This window comes from Eurosta solidaginis, chromosome 5 (genome assembly GCF_040869045.1).
Source record: "Eurosta solidaginis isolate ZX-2024a chromosome 5, ASM4086904v1, whole genome shotgun sequence".
In the NCBI taxonomy this organism is placed as follows: Eukaryota; Metazoa; Arthropoda; class Insecta; order Diptera; family Tephritidae; genus Eurosta; species Eurosta solidaginis.
The window spans coordinates 32,744,423-32,766,998 of NC_090323.1; the positions used below are offsets into that span (position 1 = coordinate 32,744,423).

The 22,576-nt window shown below is 35.8% G+C and overlaps 1 protein-coding gene across 16 annotated transcripts in view; it reads right to left on the bottom strand.

Annotated features, from left to right (window-relative positions):
- LOC137251744 (CUGBP Elav-like family member 4) overlaps positions 1 to 22,576 on the bottom strand; it is a 922,306-nt gene that overhangs the window by 321,063 nt on the left and 578,667 nt on the right. For all 16 annotated transcript variants that reach the window (XM_067786552.1, XM_067786542.1, XM_067786541.1 and 13 more), the window contains exon 5: positions 8,430 to 8,509. In XM_067786552.1, the coding sequence (XP_067642653.1) occupies positions 8,430 to 8,509 (80 nt within the window). The remainder of the gene's footprint in view (positions 1 to 8,429; positions 8,510 to 22,576) is intronic.

Genomic DNA, 22,576 nt, shown 5'->3' on the forward strand with positions numbered 1-22,576 from the left:
AAGGAGATTGAGAAAGAGATAGAATGAAACGAAGATGGAGATAGATGAAGCGAAAAAGACGGAGGGAGGAGTGAATAAAAGGATTTGGAAAAAGTGAAGAGGGGGGAGGGCAGAGTCAGATGGAAAAAGCTTATTAAAATGTATGCTGATAGGCCAAATTTAGGGCAGAACAACGTCTGCCGGGTTTTCTAGTATGCATATATAATTTAAATAATGCCTTAAGGAATGCTAGAATTTTTAAAATTTTCGTTGAGTGTGCTGTAAAATTTTATGTCAATCAAATTTTGAAACAACGAAAGTTTTTATTTACTTAGCTGAGTGAAAAGTTGGTTGAAAAATCGCAAAAAAAAATTGCTGCCATAACAATTGAGAAAAATATGAAAGCGTTAAAAGAAATTGCATACTTTTAGGTGTTTGTGCTTACCAGTGCTAGAAAAGTAAACGAACTGCGTATTTTTTCAATTTTTAAATTGTCTATGCACTTTCTATTTGCAATTCAGTTCTTTTACAACTTGAACTTATCTATCATACTTTTTCAGGGTTATATCTGTTTCTTTTGGCGCTGATGCTGCTGCTTTTCAATTTCGCTTAACGCTTTGTATTTCCATTTTCTGAATTTCTACATTTTTCATTTGTTATTATCATAGATTTTTTGAAGCAGCTCAATCTTTTTTCCAACTCTTTCATCTCCTCTATTTATGTTTATTTTTTTTATACACACCGCGGAAATACTTTAGGCACTTTTGCTCATAACTTTTTCACTCTTTTATTCTATCTGCGCTGCGTTGTTTCCGTTTCACTGCCTTTTCTGCGTTTGATTTCTTTGCGAACAGCTTTTTTTATGTAACACAAATTTGTGCTGCCTTTCAATTGGCGGTAAGTGGGATTTACATTTTGTTTATATTTGTAACTGTTTCACTGCTTTCTTTCTTGTTCAAGTTGCCTATTTTACAATGCTTTTGATTACATTCAACTTTTTCTTGAGTTGCAAAAGAATTGGTTGATGATGGGTTAACTTCCGTTTATTTCCGGTTTATGTTTGAAAATTGCTTGAGTTGCTCAAGTTTATTACTTTTATTGTGAAGGGTAGGAGTTTTGTATATTTTATAGCTATTTGTTGTACTTTTAATATTTGCTGAATATGCTTTTAGGCGCAATTGAAAAAAAGGCTAAATGAAAAACGGGTAATTGCAAAAAAGGGTAATGGAAGAAAGGTTAATGAAAAAAGTATAGAATTGTAAATTTCAAATATAAAATTGGTAATTGAATGTTTTAGTATACTTTTAGGCACAAATTCTTTAATTTAAATTTAGTTTTAACAGCCCCAGTTTTAAAGCATCATTTCTCTACGTCACAATTATTTTAAAGTGGAAATTTTTTGTTAGGCTGGAATACTGAATTTTTCAGTACATTCCTATTGCGAATGCAAGTGTCAATCTCTCTTCTGAGTAAATCATATTAATTAGGTTAGTCGTTACATCCAATCAGGGCCGTAAAATACTGGATTATAATAGCCCTCTACTATGTATAAAAAGAGTAGTTCTGGTACATAGTCAGATTATTACTCTGGGTGTAGTTTGGCCTTGCATGCAGTTATTTATAAGCAAAATAAAGTTTTTTATAAAATACTGAATTTCCAGACTTTCCCTAAGAAAGTTTTATTTATATTTTATGTGAGTAAAATTATGCTATATGTACTTTTACAAGTAAACTTTTTAACTGGGTACATTTTTACAACCGGTTTTTCAAATCCAGGCACTTTTTCTACAGCGGATAACGTTTAAAGAACCCGTTTTTTTTGAACCGGGTACTTTTTTCATACCGAATACTTTTTTTTTTTGGAACCGGGTACTTATTGCAGAACCAGCCACTTTTTCAGAAATATTACAGAAATATTTTAGGCCAAAATTAAATTTAATTTTTTCCGAATGGAATCGTAATAGTCTCAAAATAACCCCATATTTTCCAACAAAACCCGAATTGAGCGTCCAAAGTTTGGGCACTACCGTCTTAATGAACACTTTGTCCCGAGATAACCCAGAAAGGCTTCGGAAGTATAGGCTGCTATGTGGAATATCACAATATCTCCGCTGTCAGGTTTGGGTATATCTTGTAAAGTTTCGGGGGCGAATTGTGGTGCTGGGACGAGATATTCAGCAACTTATCATTTATTTGCATAAACTAGACCCTGTTGTTCTAGCTCTGGCAAGAAAACTAGTGCAACAAGCATTTTCTCATGGCTAAATTGCCATGCCCATTATCAAGTCTCTTCGGACGATGTTTCTCAAGGAATTTTCACAATGTGGGGGATGCTGCGTCTGCAGCTTGTGGCAGGACGCCCTAGCTGTATGTGTAAGGGTCTCATATTTCTCAAGGCTTTTAATATATAATTATAAGAATTATACTCAGTGGCAGATCTGCAGAACAGGGGATAATTACGTATACAATGTAAAAACTCCGCACAATTGTCTCCAGATAGTCATTTGCTAAAAATTAAAACGTTTTAGTCAATTCAAACATTTCTTATTCGTACTTAAACTTTGAAATACCTTCTTAAGTTTTGCATTATGAAAGAGAATTCCTACTTTAACATAACTAAAATTATTTGAACTAAAAAGAATAATTCAAAAAAAGATGCTTGCGTGTTTGATCGCTGTGAATCAAACGCGTTTTCAGTGAAAGCTATTCACTTCATAACACTCGTGTTGAATAAAAGCTTAACATCAAATTGGTAGAAAGGCAAGCAAGTCAGTATGTATTATGTGGTATGCATTTTCTTTTATATTCATGCACGCATGCATTGAGCTTAAATAAACAAAACCAACTAAGAACAATTTTTTTCAACGTGTTGTAGTGTTAAAACATATTTGTATATACCTATCTTTTCACTATCTACATACATATTTGTCCCGGCTATGAAATCCGAAAATACGCAGCCTCTTTTGTTACAAATTTCTGGACAGCTTTATGAAAGCTCAAAGATTCTTCCTATCAAGCTTACTTCAGGTAAGTGGACCAGCGAATTGGTTTGCTTGAAAGTTGGTACTTAACTAAGTTCCTGCGTGGATTATTCTTTCGAAGACTGAATGAAAGATAGCCTCGTCCTGGTTGCCACTTCGAAAAACCATATTTTTGCAAAACTTTTGAAAACCTCTTTACGTAAGACTTTCTTTCAAGAATGTCCTAGCCCAGAGTTTTTTTTTCATAAACGAACTATTTCAGACTTTATTTAACACAGTACTATCCGCCCTGTAATTTGGTTAAAAAACGCCTCACTTCAGAAAAAGCCCCTTATTCAAGGTTATGCCGTTAATAGAAAATAGCTCTCTTTTTGAAACATATTCTTAGAGAGCATGTTCTATAATCCAATACCGTGGCAGGGAGTGAAAAAGTTAGAGAGAGAGAGGAAAAGAAAAGGTGGGATGGAAGCAAAGGGATGGAGTAACTAGAGTGGAGCCCTTGGGGAAAGAGAACAGCGTGATGGAGAAAGAGGGGGAGTGAACGAGATAGTGGTTAAGAAGCACATAGGGAGGGATACGGAGAGTGTGAGGTGGAATAAAAAGAAAACTGAGGTATAGAAATGTGGAGGAAGAGGAAGAAGGATAGGGATGGGATGAAATGGAGGAGAATATGGGAAGAGAGGGCAAAGGGAGTCGGGGCGAGATTTTGAATAGAGAGGGAACGAGGGAGTAAGAAATGAGAACTTTTTGAAAGTTGGTTTAAACTTTTAAATGCAATTTCTGTTACTAAAGCTTTATTTAATATTTTTTCGAAAAATATTTCCCGTTATAAAGAAACTTTTTTACGTATATAAATCATTTATTTATTCCAAACTTTGTGAGAATATTTTGATTAATTTCACAGCACAACAAAACTAGAAACTTGTCTTGCAACAGAGCAAACTTGGTATTGTTCATAAAGCCGACTTTACACAGCTCATCGTTGTTGAACAGTCTAGCACGTTGGTCTGGTTTAAATCTGACATTTCAAGGTGTCAGATGAGGTCTATGTTCAAGTTGCAACAAATCTGGGGGAGTTACAACTTTTGCGTACTAAAAAATATTGCTCCTTTTACAAAGCTTAACATTTCAACTCTCCAGGATTTGTCCTTCAATACTTTTTTTTAACACCGAAATGAGTAAATATTTAGCAACATGTTGCATCAACACTTTGCAACTACCTCGAGCTTTCAAGAAAAATTCGAAAAAGTGGTGGAAGGAGAAATCATGGAGCTTTCAAGTGTTAGCATGAAATGTTACTTATTTTATAAGTGCTAATGTTCCTTAGGAGCCAAAACTTAAACATTTTAGAACTCCGCCCAAAAGGCCAAAAACAAGTTTAAATATAAATTAAAAATTAAACCATTAATTAATTAATACCATGTTTTTTTATGCAAAATTTCTGCTTTACAGTGTAATTATAAGCTTGCCAAAGGCATTACAGAAAATAAACTTAATTAGTTTCAAGCACAACTTTTTTTACAACCCAAAATTTTCAGCTTGCAAGTTTTTGTTGGCTTTATTCCATACCTATTGTGGAAAAATGTTACCTTTAGCTATTTGAATTTAAAATTTTACAAAAAGGAAACCTTCTTAAAATTATGCTACGAAAATAAGCCCAAAAATAGCAGCAAAAAAATCGCTATTCCGAATTTAATTACAGCTGTCACTAGCACACGCATACCCAAAAGTAAATCTCAATTTCCGCTCAGAGCTGCGGCGTTCTAGTAGTCACGAACAGACCAAAGCGGCTATTTGTTTAACATAGGCTGCCTGGGTTGTTGTGGGGCTTGTAAGCGTAAATCCTCGAGGTAACTCAACCAGCATAACAAACAACAATTTTCAGGTTTTTCAACAATTAAACGATTTTCGCATAGTTAAGTGTAATGAATGCGAACACCTAGAACCAAAAACATTACAACAAAAATTTTACAAAGAAAATTGCTTTAAAGGGAAAGGGCAGAAAATAATTTGAAAGCCAAATTACTTGTAGTACAACTCATTATGAGCAAAATAAAGCAAAACGTGGGAAAGCCAGAGCAAAATTAAGTGATAGAGTCAAAAAAGTTAGAAGGGCGGGTTGAAAAAAAATCTAGGATTTCCACCACAACGCGCAATTCAATAAGCGACCTGGGAATGTAAAAATTTTTTTTGTGCCAAACAAAATAAATAATAATAGCTAGCGTTGTTGAGAGCTTAACATGCACAAAAACAAAAGCAACAACAAGCAAGTGAAAATATCTGTTAGCATAATGAGCACCGTAGCGTTTTTGGCGCGTTAACAGCAGGACAAACAGATTTGTGAAATTAAAGTGAGCGCGCAAGGGAGCGCAGACAGCAAATTGTGCTATGAACGGAAAAATAAGCAAACAACCAAATTAAATTGAAATTTGCAAAACAAAAATTAACGCTCACAACAACAACAACAAAAGCATTTATATGACACTAACTACAATAATACAAATGACAAGCACACAAAAACAAACAAATAACAACAATCAACGCTTCAAGAGGCAAAGCAGTGTAACGAACAACAGCAATTGACAATAAGAGTGCAAGAAATTGAGTATGAACATTGAAGGGGGTATAATGAAGGGAGTGATGTAGTAGGTACAATTTTCAACAAATTCAACAACTTGTCGGCAAATGCAATTAGATTTTATTTTTCCGCAAGTATTCAATTTTCTCTGCCTTTCTTCTCAAATTCTTCACAAGCTTCCCTGTTCACTCTTTGTGGGTGCAGTTCATTATTTAATGTGTTGTACTTGTAGGGCGAGATTTTCTTTGCTTGACAGCATTCAAAAATATATTCCACAATTTCAATTTCACCAATTTTATTTACGTTCTTTTTATTGTTTTTTTTTTGTTATTTTTCTTGTTATAGCTACAAAATTTCCATCAAGTGCCAAAATAATGAAATTTGCATGACACTTGAATTATTTTGCACGTAAATTGCTTCTTTTGATAATCTCAAATCGAGGCGATATTCAAAATGTGTGGGTTATGTGAAAATGTGTGAATTTGTGCACATATGTATGTATTGTGACGAATATTAGTGACACTAAGTGATACTCACATCACTAGTCTGATGCTGAGTAAATGAAGTCACAACAACAATAAAGCAGACAGTCACTTGTATCTACATAAACGAATCAATCATTATGTCTACACATATGTACATACACGCAGCGGAGAAGCTACGCACAACCTCATGCATAAATCTGAGATACTCCCAAAAGTATGTCATTATAATTGTGTTCACACATACACGCGCATATGAGAAGCTACAAACGTAGTAATTTTATAGCTGATAACCAACTAGTTAATTCTAGAAATGGAAGCGCCTGGAAGATGCGAACGAGAAATCACAGAGTATAAAAGGCAGCAACAGTAGAGGAACGACACTCAGTTTTTATTAAACAAGCTATTGGTTGTGAAGTATCAGTGTTATAGTGAAGTACTTAGTAAAGGCCGTTTTGCATTATTGAATATTGGAGTCATTTTTTCAACAGTCTAGCGATACGAACGTTAGTAGAAGGTTGAAAATAAGAGGAATTGAAGTAAATTCGTTTCAGTATGTAGTTAAAAAGGATTCATGTCGAATTTTTTGAATACGCGTGTATGTCTTTTTGCAGCTTAATTTTCTGCAGACGTGTTGAAAAATTTCAATGAGCATCTTAATCATTTTTCTAATGAAGTCTCTACAGACTCCACAGACAGCGTAACAACTACCAAACACAACTAGACAAGACTGACTTAGTTATTATCGAAATCGTTTGCCCTACTATGGACTTATTTAGTCTATGTGAGGTCCTTACGGACCAGACAGTACAAACTAAATCGATTATGCCACGAAGAATCTTCCCAAATGAAGAGTGCAAGTACTTGCTCAGCATTACGGACAGGACCATAAATCTTCCGGATAACCTCTTTCTCGAACACTCAAAGAGCCATTTCATCTTTTCTCGATACCATCCATTATTCCGAGCCATAAATCAGGAGAGGTATGATGAGTGACTTGTAGAGCGTCTTTCTTCGTATTTTCAATTGCCTAATCAGTCCAAAGTAGCACTTGTTGTCAAGACTTATTCTTCCATACTTTTTCCTCTGACTTGTCCTTTCTGCTACTATCGTACTTTGTTTCTATTTCTCTCTGCCTCATCTTTAGATTATTCACCCCCGCCATCCTCTCTTATTCTACTCTACCTCATAACAGAATCACAACACCACGTATTGAATATCGATTGAAGGGTGGAATATCACCTTATCTCTGCTGCCAGTGCGAAAATGCTCTATATCAGAATATTTTTGAAAATGCCATATATTAAAATTTGTTACGAAAACGCCCGATCTCAGAATTTCGTTGAAAAATACTCTCCCTCAGATTTTATTCATAAATGCCTTATCCAACTTAAAAATGTATGCCCCTTTGTCCTTTTTGAAATAAATGCTGTGTTAAAGTGATTTTCAACCAAGTATTGAGACAGGTAGTTTTTGAAACCAATAAGTAGGACGCTTTAAAAAAACTGAAATGGAGCTTTTTTCAAAAGTTTTCTGAGTTAGGGCGTTTTTGGAAACGGCAGCCGAAACAGGGTGATATTCCACTCAGAAGACGATATATACTTGAAATACTTCCGAAGATTTAGCGAGTTCAAACTTTTTCTGAAAAAGGCGTGGCACCACACACTTTCTCAAAATTTTTAATTATTTTAAACTTCAGTTTTCAGTTAACATGCCATATTCCTTTATTCTGGATATCTGCTTAAAATGGCTTCCGTGATGACTTTCTTCCCGGAAGGGGTGTGGCATAACCTAGATTTCCAAAGTTGCATATTATTTGATCTATTAGGCATACACACACGAAAAGTCGTTAGTAGAAACGTAATAAAAGTTGTAAGGAATTAAAATCATTTTTTGTCTGAGGGCGTGACACTGCCTACCATGATTGTGGTGAAAGGTGAGTAAGCTATTTGAAATTTCAGGCGTATTACAACACTAGTCTCTTTATTTCCAATGTTTTCGTAGCTCACTTTTCAAAACTTGGATGTTCTACGATATCAACTTTTGCGCAGTTGAATTCTTGTAGGATCTGCAGACAATGAATCTAAGTATAGAATCATTTTCGTTGTGTTTGTGAAAAGACTATAGTATAAGGTTCAACGACATGACTCTGCTTGACTCATGATAAGCGAAATTAGTTGAATATTTACAGTGAGTCATCCCGTACATGGATTACTTGCGAGACAGAGTCACCATGGGGGTGTACCTATTTAAGTGTAGGTTGTACCTATTTCAGTTTCAATCAACTTACCACTTTTTAAATATTCGCGTATGATTTGATATTTTTCTAATATATAGAGACATTGAAAACTTCAATTAAATTCCTTATTCTATATAACTCACATCAGCCAAATATATATTCTTACTCACCGGCATAGTCTGACTTCCGTGTAAATTGGTTATGGCCGACTGGGCCTCCTGTTGGGAACTAAATTTGACGAAAGCACAACCTGCAATAGAGAAAAAATATACAAATTTTAGTACTACGTTTTATTGTCTTTTTGATGAACATTTAATTGGAAATTGATACAATCCGTATTAAAAAAAAATCAAAAAAGTGCGTTTTTCATGCGCTTTAATATTTTATATTATTTCGAGGTTGAGTGATCAACCGTGGCGGCGCAATTGCGCAGCAGTGTGAAGGGCAATTAAAATATTTAATATAGTTGACCCGGCCTATGAAAAGGTGGCTTATGACTCAAAAAAAGAAACAGCTGTTTTAGATAAACAATGCATTTCTTCAGTTTCTTAGTATTTTTTCTTTTGCATTATTTTTTTTGAGTCATAAGCCACCTTTTCATAGGCCGCGTCACATATACATATGTACATATGTAAATGCGTTTTCTCTCTGAGTTCTCAATATCAATTTAAATGCTTAAATAGCTTTTAAATATTTGTTCAATTTTTTATTATAGCCGCGCAATGATTTAAAAATCGCATGCCATGAGCCGCATTAAAAAATTGTATTTTTACTGCGCTGCCATTGCATTGTCTCTTGCTAATTATTTTGTAATTTGCTATCGAGCAGTAAATCACAAAAAATATCAAACCAAAAAAAAAAAAAACAAAAATTGCTGAAATTAAAAATAAATTTCCCATAGCAGATATTCATTTTGGTAATGCTTTAATAACCAGCACACGCAACCATGCACAAACTCTTCTACCACTAACGCGCGTAATGTGTTCATATGTATGTGCGCTTGTGTGCACATATGACACAAACACTCGGTTCTGTGTACGCGCTCGCCGCACACGTCGTGTTGTGGCTACAGCTTTTGTATGTGCATATGAAAGTTTGATTGGTGCAATGCAATTGGCAGTTGGCTTTGACGCTTTTCCATTTTAATTTCCATCGTAATAAAACCTTGGCGGTGAATACAACAAAAGCAAATAAACAAAAACGAAAAATAAAATAACTCAGCAACTAAAGCGGCGGCTGCTAGTAACCACAATCATACCTAAAGGTAGCTGCAGCTAATGATGTTGGTGGCTTAGTTGAAGTGTGGGTGTATAGTGTGTGTTAGTGTGTGTGCTTTTGAGTGTTATAAGTGACATTGTTGCCACGGTTACGGCGTTTGCTAAGAACCACAAGCCACTGCATCCGCTGCATATATGTTGCAGTTTCGTGGAAGTCAATTGCAGTCGCATTTCATGGTTATGTAGCAACTGCAAGCGAAGGTGCTCATCTGTGCGGTTTTGTGGTTTTGTGGTGTTTACCGGTTTGCTTCCTTATTTTTGCCAAACACCTCCTATTCTTTGCATACAGTTCAACGCTTGTGGTTTTTTCCGGAAGGCTGCACTTTCAATAAGAGTGATGCAGGGTGTGTTTGCTCATGTGAATATGTTGCAACTCCTACTGCTTATAGTCATGTTTCTTTAAAGGTAATTGGGTATTTTGATATCTCCTACCTAGATTAATAAGGAGCTAAAAAAGTCTGTAAATTTGAATTATGAGATATTCCTTGCTTATTATCTAGAACGGACTATAATCTTCGAGTTATCGGCTTGTTATTGCCAAATTTATCTGCTTATAAGTTTCTAATCTGCTTCTTATCGACGGATTACAGATGTGTCACCGATTCACTGAAAAGCTGTTTTACATAACTAAAATGACATCTACCTAAAGTCATGCTATGAAGTCAGAATTTTACAAACAGGCATTTAACAAGGTCTTCTATTCGTCTTATACTATCTACAAACACGCAAACAAAATAGGCAATTTATACCATTTGGGCAATTTATTACGCAATTTATCATATTGTAACGAATTTATTGCAATTCCCCTTATTTGCAATCTTCTGCTAACGTTCGAATCACTAAGCTGTTGAATAAATAACTCTAATATTGAATAATGGAAAAATGGCCTTTATTAAAGTACTTCACAATAAATAACTCTACTATTGCCCGACAGATAGCGTGCTTAATCAAAACTGCTTCTAGCGCCTCTGTTGTTGAAACCTTTTATACTCTTTGATTTCTTCGTTGCATCTTTTAGAAGCTACTAGTTGGTTATCTGTTATAATTATAACTACAGATGTACGTGTATAGCTCTCATATGCGCGTGTGTTTGTGACCGACACGTCCAAAATTATAATTGCATATCTCAGATAAGATATTTGCATGTGATTGTACGTTGCTTCTCTGCTGCGTGTACGTATAAAAAAAAAAATTGAATTATTGATGTGCATTCATGTCACTGCTTAACTTCGGCTTAGAGATGGCAGTACCACTTAGTGTTGCTAATATTCGTAACACTGCCCTCCACCTAAGTCTGATTGTCCCGATCAGACAAATCTCTCATCTAAACTCTGCTAGCATCTCCAAATGAAACACCCTTCTACTTCGTGGTGTCCCAATTGTTTGTATGCGGTAGATGACATCACTGATCCTCTTCACAACTCTGTACGGGCCTTCCCAACTGCACCGATATTTGGATGGAACACCTTTCCGCCGGTGAGGGTTGTATAGCAGTACCAAATCTCCCTCCAAGAAACCTTTCGAATTAAAGTTCTTGTCATCTCGTGTTTCATCTTACTTCTCATTACCGTGGGCCGTTCGCTCACACTCTGTTGCTTGGCCAATGAAGAACTACTTCGCAGAGATTGATCTTGACGGATTGACTTTGCATCATCAGTATCGTCTTGTCGTTTCACAACAGTAGTGCGCGCTGGCTTGAAACCACCCTTGCATTCTTTTTGGAAAATTCTTTCAGTCGTTTTAGTGCGTCCATTAGGGTTTGTCAATGCCAGTGTTTTTCTCGCAGGTACCTTTGGTTTTGATTTATTTGGCCCATTCGATCCATCAATCTTTACCTTTGACTTTCGTGGCCTTTGTCGAGTCTTCTCCACCAGTACTCGATTACTACTGAACCCTTTTTCCAAACTGAAGTTAAGTGGCACATCCTGGTTCTCATAATGCATCACCCTTCTCTGTATATCGATCTTTATGTAATGGTCAACAAAGAACTCCACTCCCAATATGACTCTCAATGAATTTGTGTGGAACCATGATCTTTCCAATTGATACCTCATATACCACTTCTCCTTGGACTTGATTATACTCGCCAGTGACCGTACGCAGCCTTGCTCCAGGTAACAGTTTTACTCTCCTGTTGACCAAGTCAGATCGGATTAAGGAATGAGATGCGCCCGTATCTACAGTCAGTACAAGCTCCTTGCTATCCAGCTTTCCTTCGACGGCAAGACTTCTCGATTTTCTTCCAATTTGCGACACAGATATCACAGGACATTCAATAGCTGGGGCAAGTTTTCGTTCTTTACATATGACACGCTCTTGCTCATCTCCTCCAACTTTGCGTTTACGGCCACCCACATTGTTGGAACTATTAGGACCAAGATCGCAATGGCGTACAATGTGACCGAGCTTTCCGCATTCGAAGCATTTGATAACTCCTTCACTCCAATTTTGCGATCCTTGCAGCGCCTCCAATATTGTGTCTACCCACTCTGGCCTTTATACTTCCACACGGCGTGCTTTGAAAACTGGCTTACACAGAAGCGACGCTGTTCCCTGAATCAGAGCTTGTGACGCCGTTTCTGCGAATGTTGGCTTTGGGTTTGCGTATGTAGCTCCCTTTGTTTTGACGTTCCGTATGCCATTTATAAAGCTGTGAATCTTTACCTTTTCAGTGTATTCCACGGGTACGTGCGCATTCGATAAATGTGCCAGCCTTTCAACATCCGACGCAAACTCTTGCACTGTTTCACCAGGTCTCTGGAAGCGGTTCAGTAACTCCATTTGGTATATCTGTCTCCTATGATAAGTTCCGTATCGTCTCTCTAGAGTACCCATCAATGCTTCATAACAGTTCCGCTCGTCCTCTGGAATGGTTTGTAAAATCTCAGCTGCAGGCCTTTACATTGCCATGAACAGTGCAGCAACTTTATCTTCAGCTTTCCAGTTGTTCACTCTTGTGGTATTCTCGAATTGTAGCTTAAAGACCTGGAAAGGAACAGACCCGTCAAAGGATGGTGTTTTTACCTTTGGATTACTCGTTGAAACTGATGGGCGATTTAGTTGCAACTCCTGTATACGATCTTTCAAAGCATCCATCTCGGCCTACACTTTATCTTTTCTTCACTAAAAGCCTCCAGCTGCGATGACACTTTTGTTTCCTGTGCCTCCAGCTTCGTTGAGATAAGCTCTTCCTGGGCTTCGAGTTGTAATGTTATGCGTGCCTCTTGCTCTTTTAATTGTTCTGCAGTTTGTGACGCCATGTGTGTTTTCTGTTCATCCAATTGTGCTTCAATCTTCGCTGTTATACGTTTCTCTTGCGATTCCAGCTGAGATGACATTTGCGACAACATTTCGGATATACGTGTCTCCTGTGCTTCTATCTTGGATGTTATACGGTTCTCCTGGGACTCTAGTTGGGATGCCATATTTGTGGATATTTGTGATGACATTTCTGTTATGCGTGTTTCCTGGGTTTCCATTTTTGCTGATATCTGTGATAACAAAGCCAATGTCGCATTATTCTCGCCACTTGCGACTCCATTACCTCTCGCAGCCGTGCTTGAAGTTCGATCTTATTGCCGGTTGTATTCAATCCTCGGCTCTCCAACTCCTTCTTCAGTTGCTGGATCCTCAACTCACTCAACTTTGCCAAGTCCAAGTTGTATTCGCAATCTTCGGAATTTATTAAGCAATTCCTCTTCCGACACCAATTGTAACGAATTTACTACAATTCCCCTTATTTGCAATCTTCTGCTAACGTTCGAAACTGTTGAATAAATAACTCCAATATTGAATATTGGAAAAATAGCCTTTATTAAAGTACTTCACAATAAATAACTCTACTATTGCCCGACAGATTGCGTGCTTAATCAAACCTGCTTCTAGCGCCTCTATTGTTGAGGCCTTTTATACTCTTTGATTTCTTCGGTTCATATTTTGGCGCTTCTGTTTATTTTTCTGTTTAAACATAGTATTATGTGCTATATTTGGAGCAAATTATATATTGGGAACTCTGGCAACACCTAAAAGCTTACAAATTTACAATTTTTGTAAGATTGCGGGTTCGAATTGAGCTCAAGGCCTACCAAATCAATTGGCAAGAAAGAGGATAGACGCAGAAGTAATGAAGATAGTGTGGTTGCTGAATAGTTGTAGCAGCGGCGCCTGAACGTTGCCGATGAAGGACTTTAGCAGTTCCCGAAATGTATCTATACAACAAGCTTTGTCAGCTGTCTAAATTTTTTCTTTCTTGTATTCTAATTTAGAAATTTTTTTTAATTTAAGACAAAATGTATCATAACAATAATAAGGTAAAATAATCATTGTTAGGCCTTGAGCTCGATTCGAACCCGTGATCTTAATGAAATTGAGATGAATGTGTTATGACAAATTCATTGAAATTTTTTTTATAAAATTCCATTTATATAAAAAAGCAAAAATTTAAAAAATTTACATTAAATTGTGCATGTACTACAACCAATTAAACAACTATTTTATATTAATTAACTTTTTTAAATGCAAAATGAATAATGTAGTATTTAACTTCATATCAACAGAAACTACAAAACAAAAAATACTTGTTATATATTTGTTAAACAACATCACCACTGTCAATATCATGATTGCAAGCACCAAAAAAAAAAAATAGCAACCATTGAAATGTAAAAATTATGTAGCAGAAACTTTACAACGTGGCGCATAAAATAGATAAATAAAATTCTAATTAATAAATTTAATTGCGAGGAACTTATGAAAAAATGTATGCGCGTATTGAACATGAAATTTGATTCAAATATGTATGTTTATTTATTTACTTACCAACTAGTGATTTTACAAAATTTGGTTAAATCGCAAAAATTACTTTCATAAATAGATTATTAAAACAAGTAAGGAAGGCTAAGTTCGGGTGTAACCGAACATTACATACTCAGCTGAGAGCTTTGGAGACAAAATAAGGGAAAATCACCATTTAACAAAATTAACCTAGGGTAACCCTGGAATGTGTTTGTATGACATGGGTTTCAAATGGAAGGTATTAAAGAGCATTTTAAAAGGGAGTGGGCCTTAGTGCTATAGGTGGACGCCTTTTCGAGATATCGCGATAAAGGTTCACCAGGGGTGACTCTAGAATATGTTTGTATGATATGGGTATCAAATTAAAGGTATTAATGAGGGTTTTAAAAGGGAGCGACCCTTAGTTGTATATGTGAAGGCATTTTCGATATATCGACCAAAATGTGGACCAGGGTGACCTAGAATATCATCAGTCGGGTACCGCTAATTTATTTATATATGTAATACCAGGAACAGTATTCCTGCCAAGATTCAATTTTACAAAGTTTTTTCTAAAGTTCAATTTTGCGTCAATAAACTAAGTCAATTACCATGTTTCATCCCTTTTTTCGAATTTGGTATAGAATTATGGCATTTTTTTTTTAATTTTTCGTAATTTTCGAAATTGAAAAAGTGGGCGTGGTCATAGTCGGATTTCGGCCATTTTTTACACCAATACAAAGTGAGTTCAGATAAGTACGTGAACTGAGTTTAGTAAAGATATGTCGATTTTTGCTCAAGTTATCGTGTTAACGGCCGAGCGGAAGGACAGACGGACGACTGTGTATAAAAACTGGGCGTTGCTCCAACCGATTTGGCCCATTTTCACAGAAATAAATAAATAAAATAAATAAATAAACAGTTAACGTCATGAAATCTATGCCCCTACCAAATTTCGAAAGGATTGGTAAATTTTTGTTCGATTTATGGCATTAAAAGTATTCTAGGCGAATTAAATGAAAAAGGGCGGAGCCACGCCCATTTTGAAATTTTCTTTTAGTTTTGTATTTTGTTGCACCATATCATTACTGGAGTTGAATGTTGACATAATATAATTGTATACTGTAAAGATATTAAATTTTTTGTTTAAATTTGACTTAAAAATTTTTTTTTTAAAGTGGGCGTGTTCGTGATCCGATTTTAGTAATTTTTCTGTAGCACACATATAGTAATAGGAGTAACGTTCCTGCCAAATTTCATCATGATAGCTTCAACGACTGCCAAATTACAGTTTGCTAAACTTTGAAATTACCTTCTTTTAAAAGTGGGCGGTGCCACGCCTCTTGTCCAAAATTTACTAATTTTCTATTCTGTGTCATAAGCTCAACCCACCCACCAAGTTTCATCGCTTTAGCCGTCTTTGGTAATGAATTATCGCACTTTTTCGGTTTTTTGAAATTTTCGACGTCAAAAAAGTGGGCGTGGTTATGGTCCGATTTCGTTTGTTTTAAATAGCGATCTGAGATGGGTGTCGAGGAACCCACGTACCAAATTTTACGAAGATAGTTCAAAATTTACTCAAGTTATCGTGTTTACGGACGGACGGACGGACGGACATGGTTAAATGAATTTCTTTTTTCGCCCAGATCATTTTGATATATAGAAGTGTACATATATCTCGATTAGTTTATGCCGTTACGGATAACCGTTATGCGAACAAAGTTAATATACCCTGTGAGCTCTGCTCAGCTGAGTATAATAAAAATGGTATAGCTGTGATTGAGTTGTATTTTACTAGTGAATATTAAATGTGTGTAAGTGTAGCATAACTTGTAACATGAAAGCTGAAATATATGTAAATCAAAGTGGTTTCGAATTGGTTAAAACAATTTAATATTTTTTTATAAATTTTTCTTTTAACTTTATCCTTATGTCCATTGTCTGTAGTTATATGTTCGTTTCGTGTTTCGTTCTTCATTAAAACAAGTTTTGACTAATTGAAATTTAATACTTTTGACATACAAAAACCACATAGCATTAATGACATAAACGTAAATCAACAATTAATACACCACTGACATACTACAAATAAGCATATGTACATATTTATGTAGTAAGTTAGGCAAATATGGTAGATTATGTATTTGATAACTTTACTGCTGTCAAACCAAGTGTGTAATCGGATACTGCACCAAATATAAAATGGACCACCAGCCCATATAGTCAGGTAATTTAAGTTTTTTTATACCCTATTTTTCTAATGGAAAATACTAGGTCATGGGCAATAATATAGATATCACTCAACACTTCTATAAAGTACTTTGAAATGAAAGTATATATCTAAAGTTCCATTTCCAAGTCTAGGTACTCCCATATTTATTTCTAAATACCATTTATTGGTTGAGCTGTAAATGTCTTTGATGATGGCCTAGAAGCAACGTACCGGAACTGTATCCAGCAAAGGGCCATGAACATCGATAATATTACCCAAAGTCTTCGGGAGTGTTGCTACAACAACAACAACAACGGCTCAACTTTATGCAATAATTTATTAAGTATTTACCTTTAAAATCTTCCTTGTTCGAAAATTCTCCTGCTACTAGGGACGGCAGAGTTGTTAGATCCTAGAAAACTTCTAGTATTTGTTAAGAAACCATAGTCATTTTAAACATAATACTTGGAATCTTAATGGGTTTTTTCCGTTAGCTCGTCAAGCAAGTTCTGGTGACAATATGAACACATTTGTCTAGTTGAGGTTTTCATTGACCTTCCAGTTCAACCTAACCTTGTTCTAAATTTGACAACTCACTTTAAAAAATTAGAATATGACGACGTCTAGACGACTAAGTGCCAATCAAGAAAAGTGATTGGTCGCATACAAAAATAATATAGTATTTTGATAAACTAATTTCAAAACAACAGAAGCATAAAAATGTTTTGTGCTAATAAAGTAGTGAAACGAAAAACAGGTAATAACAAAAATTGAAAATGTTTGCTAAATCAAGTAAACATCAACTAAATTTCCCTTGAGGTACATTTTCATATCATAGCTAGTGCATCCCCAGCTGTTGCTTAGCCTATTTGAATTTAAATTATATGCCATTCGTGATTTTAATCTCACGATAACATTGACAGTCCACTCAAAATACAACTACAACTAGATGTGAGTGATTACCTTCTGCTAACTTCAATTTATTTGGCTAGCCTGCTGTGCATGAATTTTGATCCCCTTGTTTGGTTTTAGTTACATGAAACGCCATGAAAGCAACGTATTCCCCCCTCCTATAACTCATCGTGCAATTGTCTTTTGTAGCTATTTTGATTTTTTATAGGTATAATTTTGTACAATCAGCCGAAACATTCCTTGCCTCTCTTGTTGCTAAGTAAAAAAGTGATTTTAAAGTTTATTTAACTAAATACATTTTTTTTGTTTGAAAGTAACTGACTGTTGCTTCCAGCAATGTAATTTAAACTGTAAAGAGATTTCGGCAAAGGTGGAAACGATTTTGCTTAGAAAAAAGCTTTTCAGCCTAAAATTATGTTGTGCACTTATTACTTAAAAAAGAAGTATACATTAAAGCTTTATAAAAAATTGTTTCAGTGAAATTTCATGTTCATTTTTTTAATATTAAAAAACAAAAAAGAGATTGAATGCAAAAGAAGCCAAGTTTTTAAGAGCAAAATATGATGGTTGAGCGATTACTAATGATAGGAATTATTCAAGTAGAAAATAGCTGTGGAAAATTTACTTTTCTAAATTTTGATGTTTTGCTAAGTAAAAAGCATGCTAAAGAAAATATTCAATCTAAGTGCCTATTATTTTTTCGGTAGTAAAACAAAAAATGGATTTCAACAGAAATAGCATAGTACATTTGTATGTAATTTGGAATGTTGGAATTACATTCACCCATATGACATATCTCTTCGTAATATCAGTTTTTTTTTTTCTCTGGAATTTTAGAGATCACAAGATATTTATTCGCAATGTTATTTGGAAATAAGCTTAAGCAGACGTACGATAAACTGCTAACGAAGAAACAATATAATAGTCCTAAAAGTAGGCCATAATCCTATATTTTTTCGCTACAATACCTTAATATTGCTAGCATTAGATTTAAATTTATAAGTTTTAGTAAAATGTGTACTCCTGGACCTCCTGCAAGTTAGCCTATATGTGAATTCGTGCCACCTAATAGCAAAGCTCTTATTTTGCCAAAAATCTACCCATGCGCCCCCTATTTAATAATTCCTTTAAAAATCATCTAAATACTTAATTAATTGCTGGTTTGTCGCTTACAAGATTTTGCTGTACAACTTCGCCCCAATTTTCACTTTGTTCGGCTTATTGCTGTTAACTGGTAACACCAAGGGACTTTAAATCGTTTTCCGTCAGACCCTTTCATACGAGTGTGGGACGCCCTCCTCCAGCTTGTGCAGCACGTTAAAGTTTCTATACAAAACTTGTTTCGCTCTAAGGCTTCTGAGAATCTCCATCAAAAAATGTTATCCAAATCTTTACAATCTAACGCCTTGAATTGGCCAGTATAATTTCTATGCTGCATACTTTTAGGCTTCCCTTTTATTTTATGGGCTATATATAGACATCGAGTGTTAGCGAAAGCAAATTTTTAGATGCAATAACAGCGGGAACCATCCTGTCTTTTTAATTTCTATATATTAAATCTCTTCCCACACCAGAAGGAGTCACTATATAATTTCCACTTCTGACGACTGTGCAACAATGGCAACAGAACCTAGCCGTCCAAGAAAATAATGAGTTTCTTTAATAAATATGTATCTCTTTAGTCTCTCTGGTTTTTAATCTCGAGCGAGCTGTCACCGACAAAACCGCGGCCACGACATGAAGTGAGTAGATGACGCATATATTGGATGTTCACGTCGAGTTGATGCTTAATAATCGCAAACCAAAACACTTAAGCAAGCAACGACTTGATCTATCCACACCTATCAGGCGGATTAGGAGACAGCTTCGTAAAGACTGCGACAAGCTTAGGCATTTTCCAACAAACCTCTTCAATCGGAACACAAACGAAGAGTTCCTAAATCAAAACTGCACAGAGTTGGTAAACACATTTGCCAGGTCACATTCTGTGGACCCCGCTATAAATATACTTTGCGCATATCTTCAGGAATATGAAAGTAAACTTACCAAGCAATCTATTGTTTGTTTAACTCGACTGCCCACTCATGACAAATCTCGTTCTTTTTAGCAGACGAGGCCCTGGCGATCCCAAGTTACTAACGAAAGGGCTACCAACATGTATAAAACTCCCCAGTAAACTTCACTTGTTACTATAGGCAGGGGAAGAAAAACCTGGAAGACAAAAATCGGATTCGCTCTAGATATTATGAGAAGATAAACTGCTACCTATACAGACCAAATCCCGACTTATGTAATGAATGCCCGCGTGCGACATGTTCCCACATACTACCAAACATGTTTTTAGCTGTATTGTGGAACCAACGCTTCTAACGCTAATGTCTTTATGTTCCAAGTCTGATGTATCTAAGAGCTTTCTAAGACTGCCATTAGAGAACTTTGATGACGATTTGTTAGTATTTCCGCCTATTGGATCGGGCACTAAAAAACAAAAAATAATAAGAAATGCTGACCCAGCTCAAAATTGTGATAGCTGGGTGCTGCTTTGCAAACTACAAGCACTAACGCCTGCCTATTTGTGCCCTATTTGGTATGTTCTCTCTACATTTCCGGAAATATATTATTTACTATTCCATACTTTTATGCGTTCTAGGTTTATTGCAGGGTGGTTCCCAAACTTTATAAAACAAAGTTGATTTTTTATTACAAAATTTTAGTTACAGTCATAATATTATACACAGCGATGCGTGATATAAACGCTACAACACTAGCCGATGGTTAATCAGATCGATTTCGGGTATTGCGAATTAGTTGAGAGATTTTCGGTGTCAAACTCTAAATGTTTTGCGCTACCAGAAACCGATAGATATAAAACTTAGTCCCATTCCCTGATGGAAAGTAGATTTAAGGTTTAGATATATAGGTCTTCCTCCCTCGTCTTCTTCTTCTTCTTATTTCTCTCCTTGCAGCATGTCATCACATCGTTATTCATACTATCTGTAGTTTGAAATTAGGGTTCCGTGCACGCTTGCACTTTCTGTCTGATAATATTGTGACGAATATTAGTAACACTAAGTGATACTCACATCTCTAAACCGATACTAAGCAGTGACTTGTATGCATATCAACAAATCAATCATTATGTCTACCCATATGTCCATACAAGCAGCCGAGAGCAACGCACAAACACATGCATATATCTGAGATACTCCCAAAAGTAGGCAATGGTTTGTGCAAGTATCACTCACATATACACGCGCATATGAGAAGCTATACACGTGCATCTTTAGTTACAATTTTATAGCTGCTAACTAAGTAAATTCTGGAAACGCCTAGAAGTATGGAACGAGGAAATCGAAGAGTATAAAAGAGCGCAATACGAGCAATTAGAATGAGTTTGATTTAAGCACGCTATCTGTCGAGAAGTAGTAGTATTGTGAGTTACTTGAATAAAGGCCATTTTTACTCTTTTATTTTATTTTATATACTTTTATACCTTTAATGGAATTTCTGAAATTCCAAAAGTATATCATATAGATCACCCGAGTGTGATACTACTAACCTGTTATTGGTAAGCCTACGTAAATGCACATCTTTCTCTTTCAGCGCCAATCACCAAAAATGGCTACATAATTAACAGTTGCTTTTGACTTAACCAGTTCAAATGGCCCATATATAAAGTGCGGAGGAATGAAAACATAGCTTTTCAATACTTAATCATACACACACAAGCGCATGTCGATGTATTCTAAAATTTCTGCAACCAATCTATAAAGAACCTTATATCATACCACTGAGTTGTTGTACAACGAGGAATTGCAATGGGGTTTCTAACACGAATTCGATTTTACGGTGAAAATAAGCGTGAACGTGGCTAACAAGTAGTTCACTGATAAGCCCACACATACATACATATATGTGCAAATGCCAATCAGAGCACAAACACACAAATACATAAATAAGAGAAAATTGCGCTTGAGGAAACAAAAACAAGAACGAAAAAACATTAGAAGTAACCAACTGGACTATTGCAAAATGAGGGAAGAGAAATTGCTGGGAACTAAAAATTCCATAGGAGGAGTAAGAGATGTGGTGTAGCATGAAACAACATGACTCGCAGATTTTACTGCATGTGCGATGAGATATTGGTGTTAGTTTATAAGCGGTACGTGAATGTGCTAAACAATACTAACTCGAACTCCAGGATACTTGCAAATGGACATGGTATATAGAACTCAAAATGAGTACCATAGCATAGACTTAGTTATGTACGGCCAAATATGTATGCATTCATTCGTTCATTCATTCATTCAAATGGCTACAGGCTAGTCATGTGATGTAGGGATATGTAGAGTAGAGGCTGGCAGAGCTAGTCATGTGATGTAGGGCTATGTAGAGCACAAACACACGCAAAAAACAGTTTTGACAGTGTGGTAAAAACGATTTAAATTCCCACTGGGGATTTTTTAATTGGATTTTAAAATGCTGCTGACGCGCATAACATTCGCACATTCATACACACATCATTACAACTCACAACACAAATTTTGCTTGAGCTTAGAAAACATAGTCTGAGTAGGGCTTAATGTGGCCTTACAGGCAGTCAGATTTTCTCGGATTGCCATTGCTGCTGCCGCTGTTGCTGCTATAGTCATTTATGTCAATTTTCATTTGTGAAATTTTAGTTTGAGTTAAAGTGTATGCATGTGTGTGTGTGTCCAGGTTTGTGTGTATGATAGCAAAACGGAAATGACCAACGGTTACTGTAAAAGATGAACAAAACTTCCTGCTCTATATAACCTACACAATTTTTGCGCCCCTAGGCTAAATACTGTTATACAAGTGGAAACTTGTTTTGACGCTACCGAGCTGGACAATTTCATTTCGAAGTGGCTCCGAGCAATTTTTCATATATCTATGCAAATGTGCACACATGCACACGAATACGTGTGTGATGAAAATGTGAAGCGACGTATGAAACTAGCGTACATGTTTTCTACGTTAAAATGGCAATAAGCATGAAATCAGATTTGGCTAGAATTAAAGCGCTTACTGAGGTGGATGAAACGATGCTTTTTAGAGTATAAATAGTTGTATATTGAGAGAAATAGGTGTGTGTTGAAACTTTGAATATCCTGGTATTCTG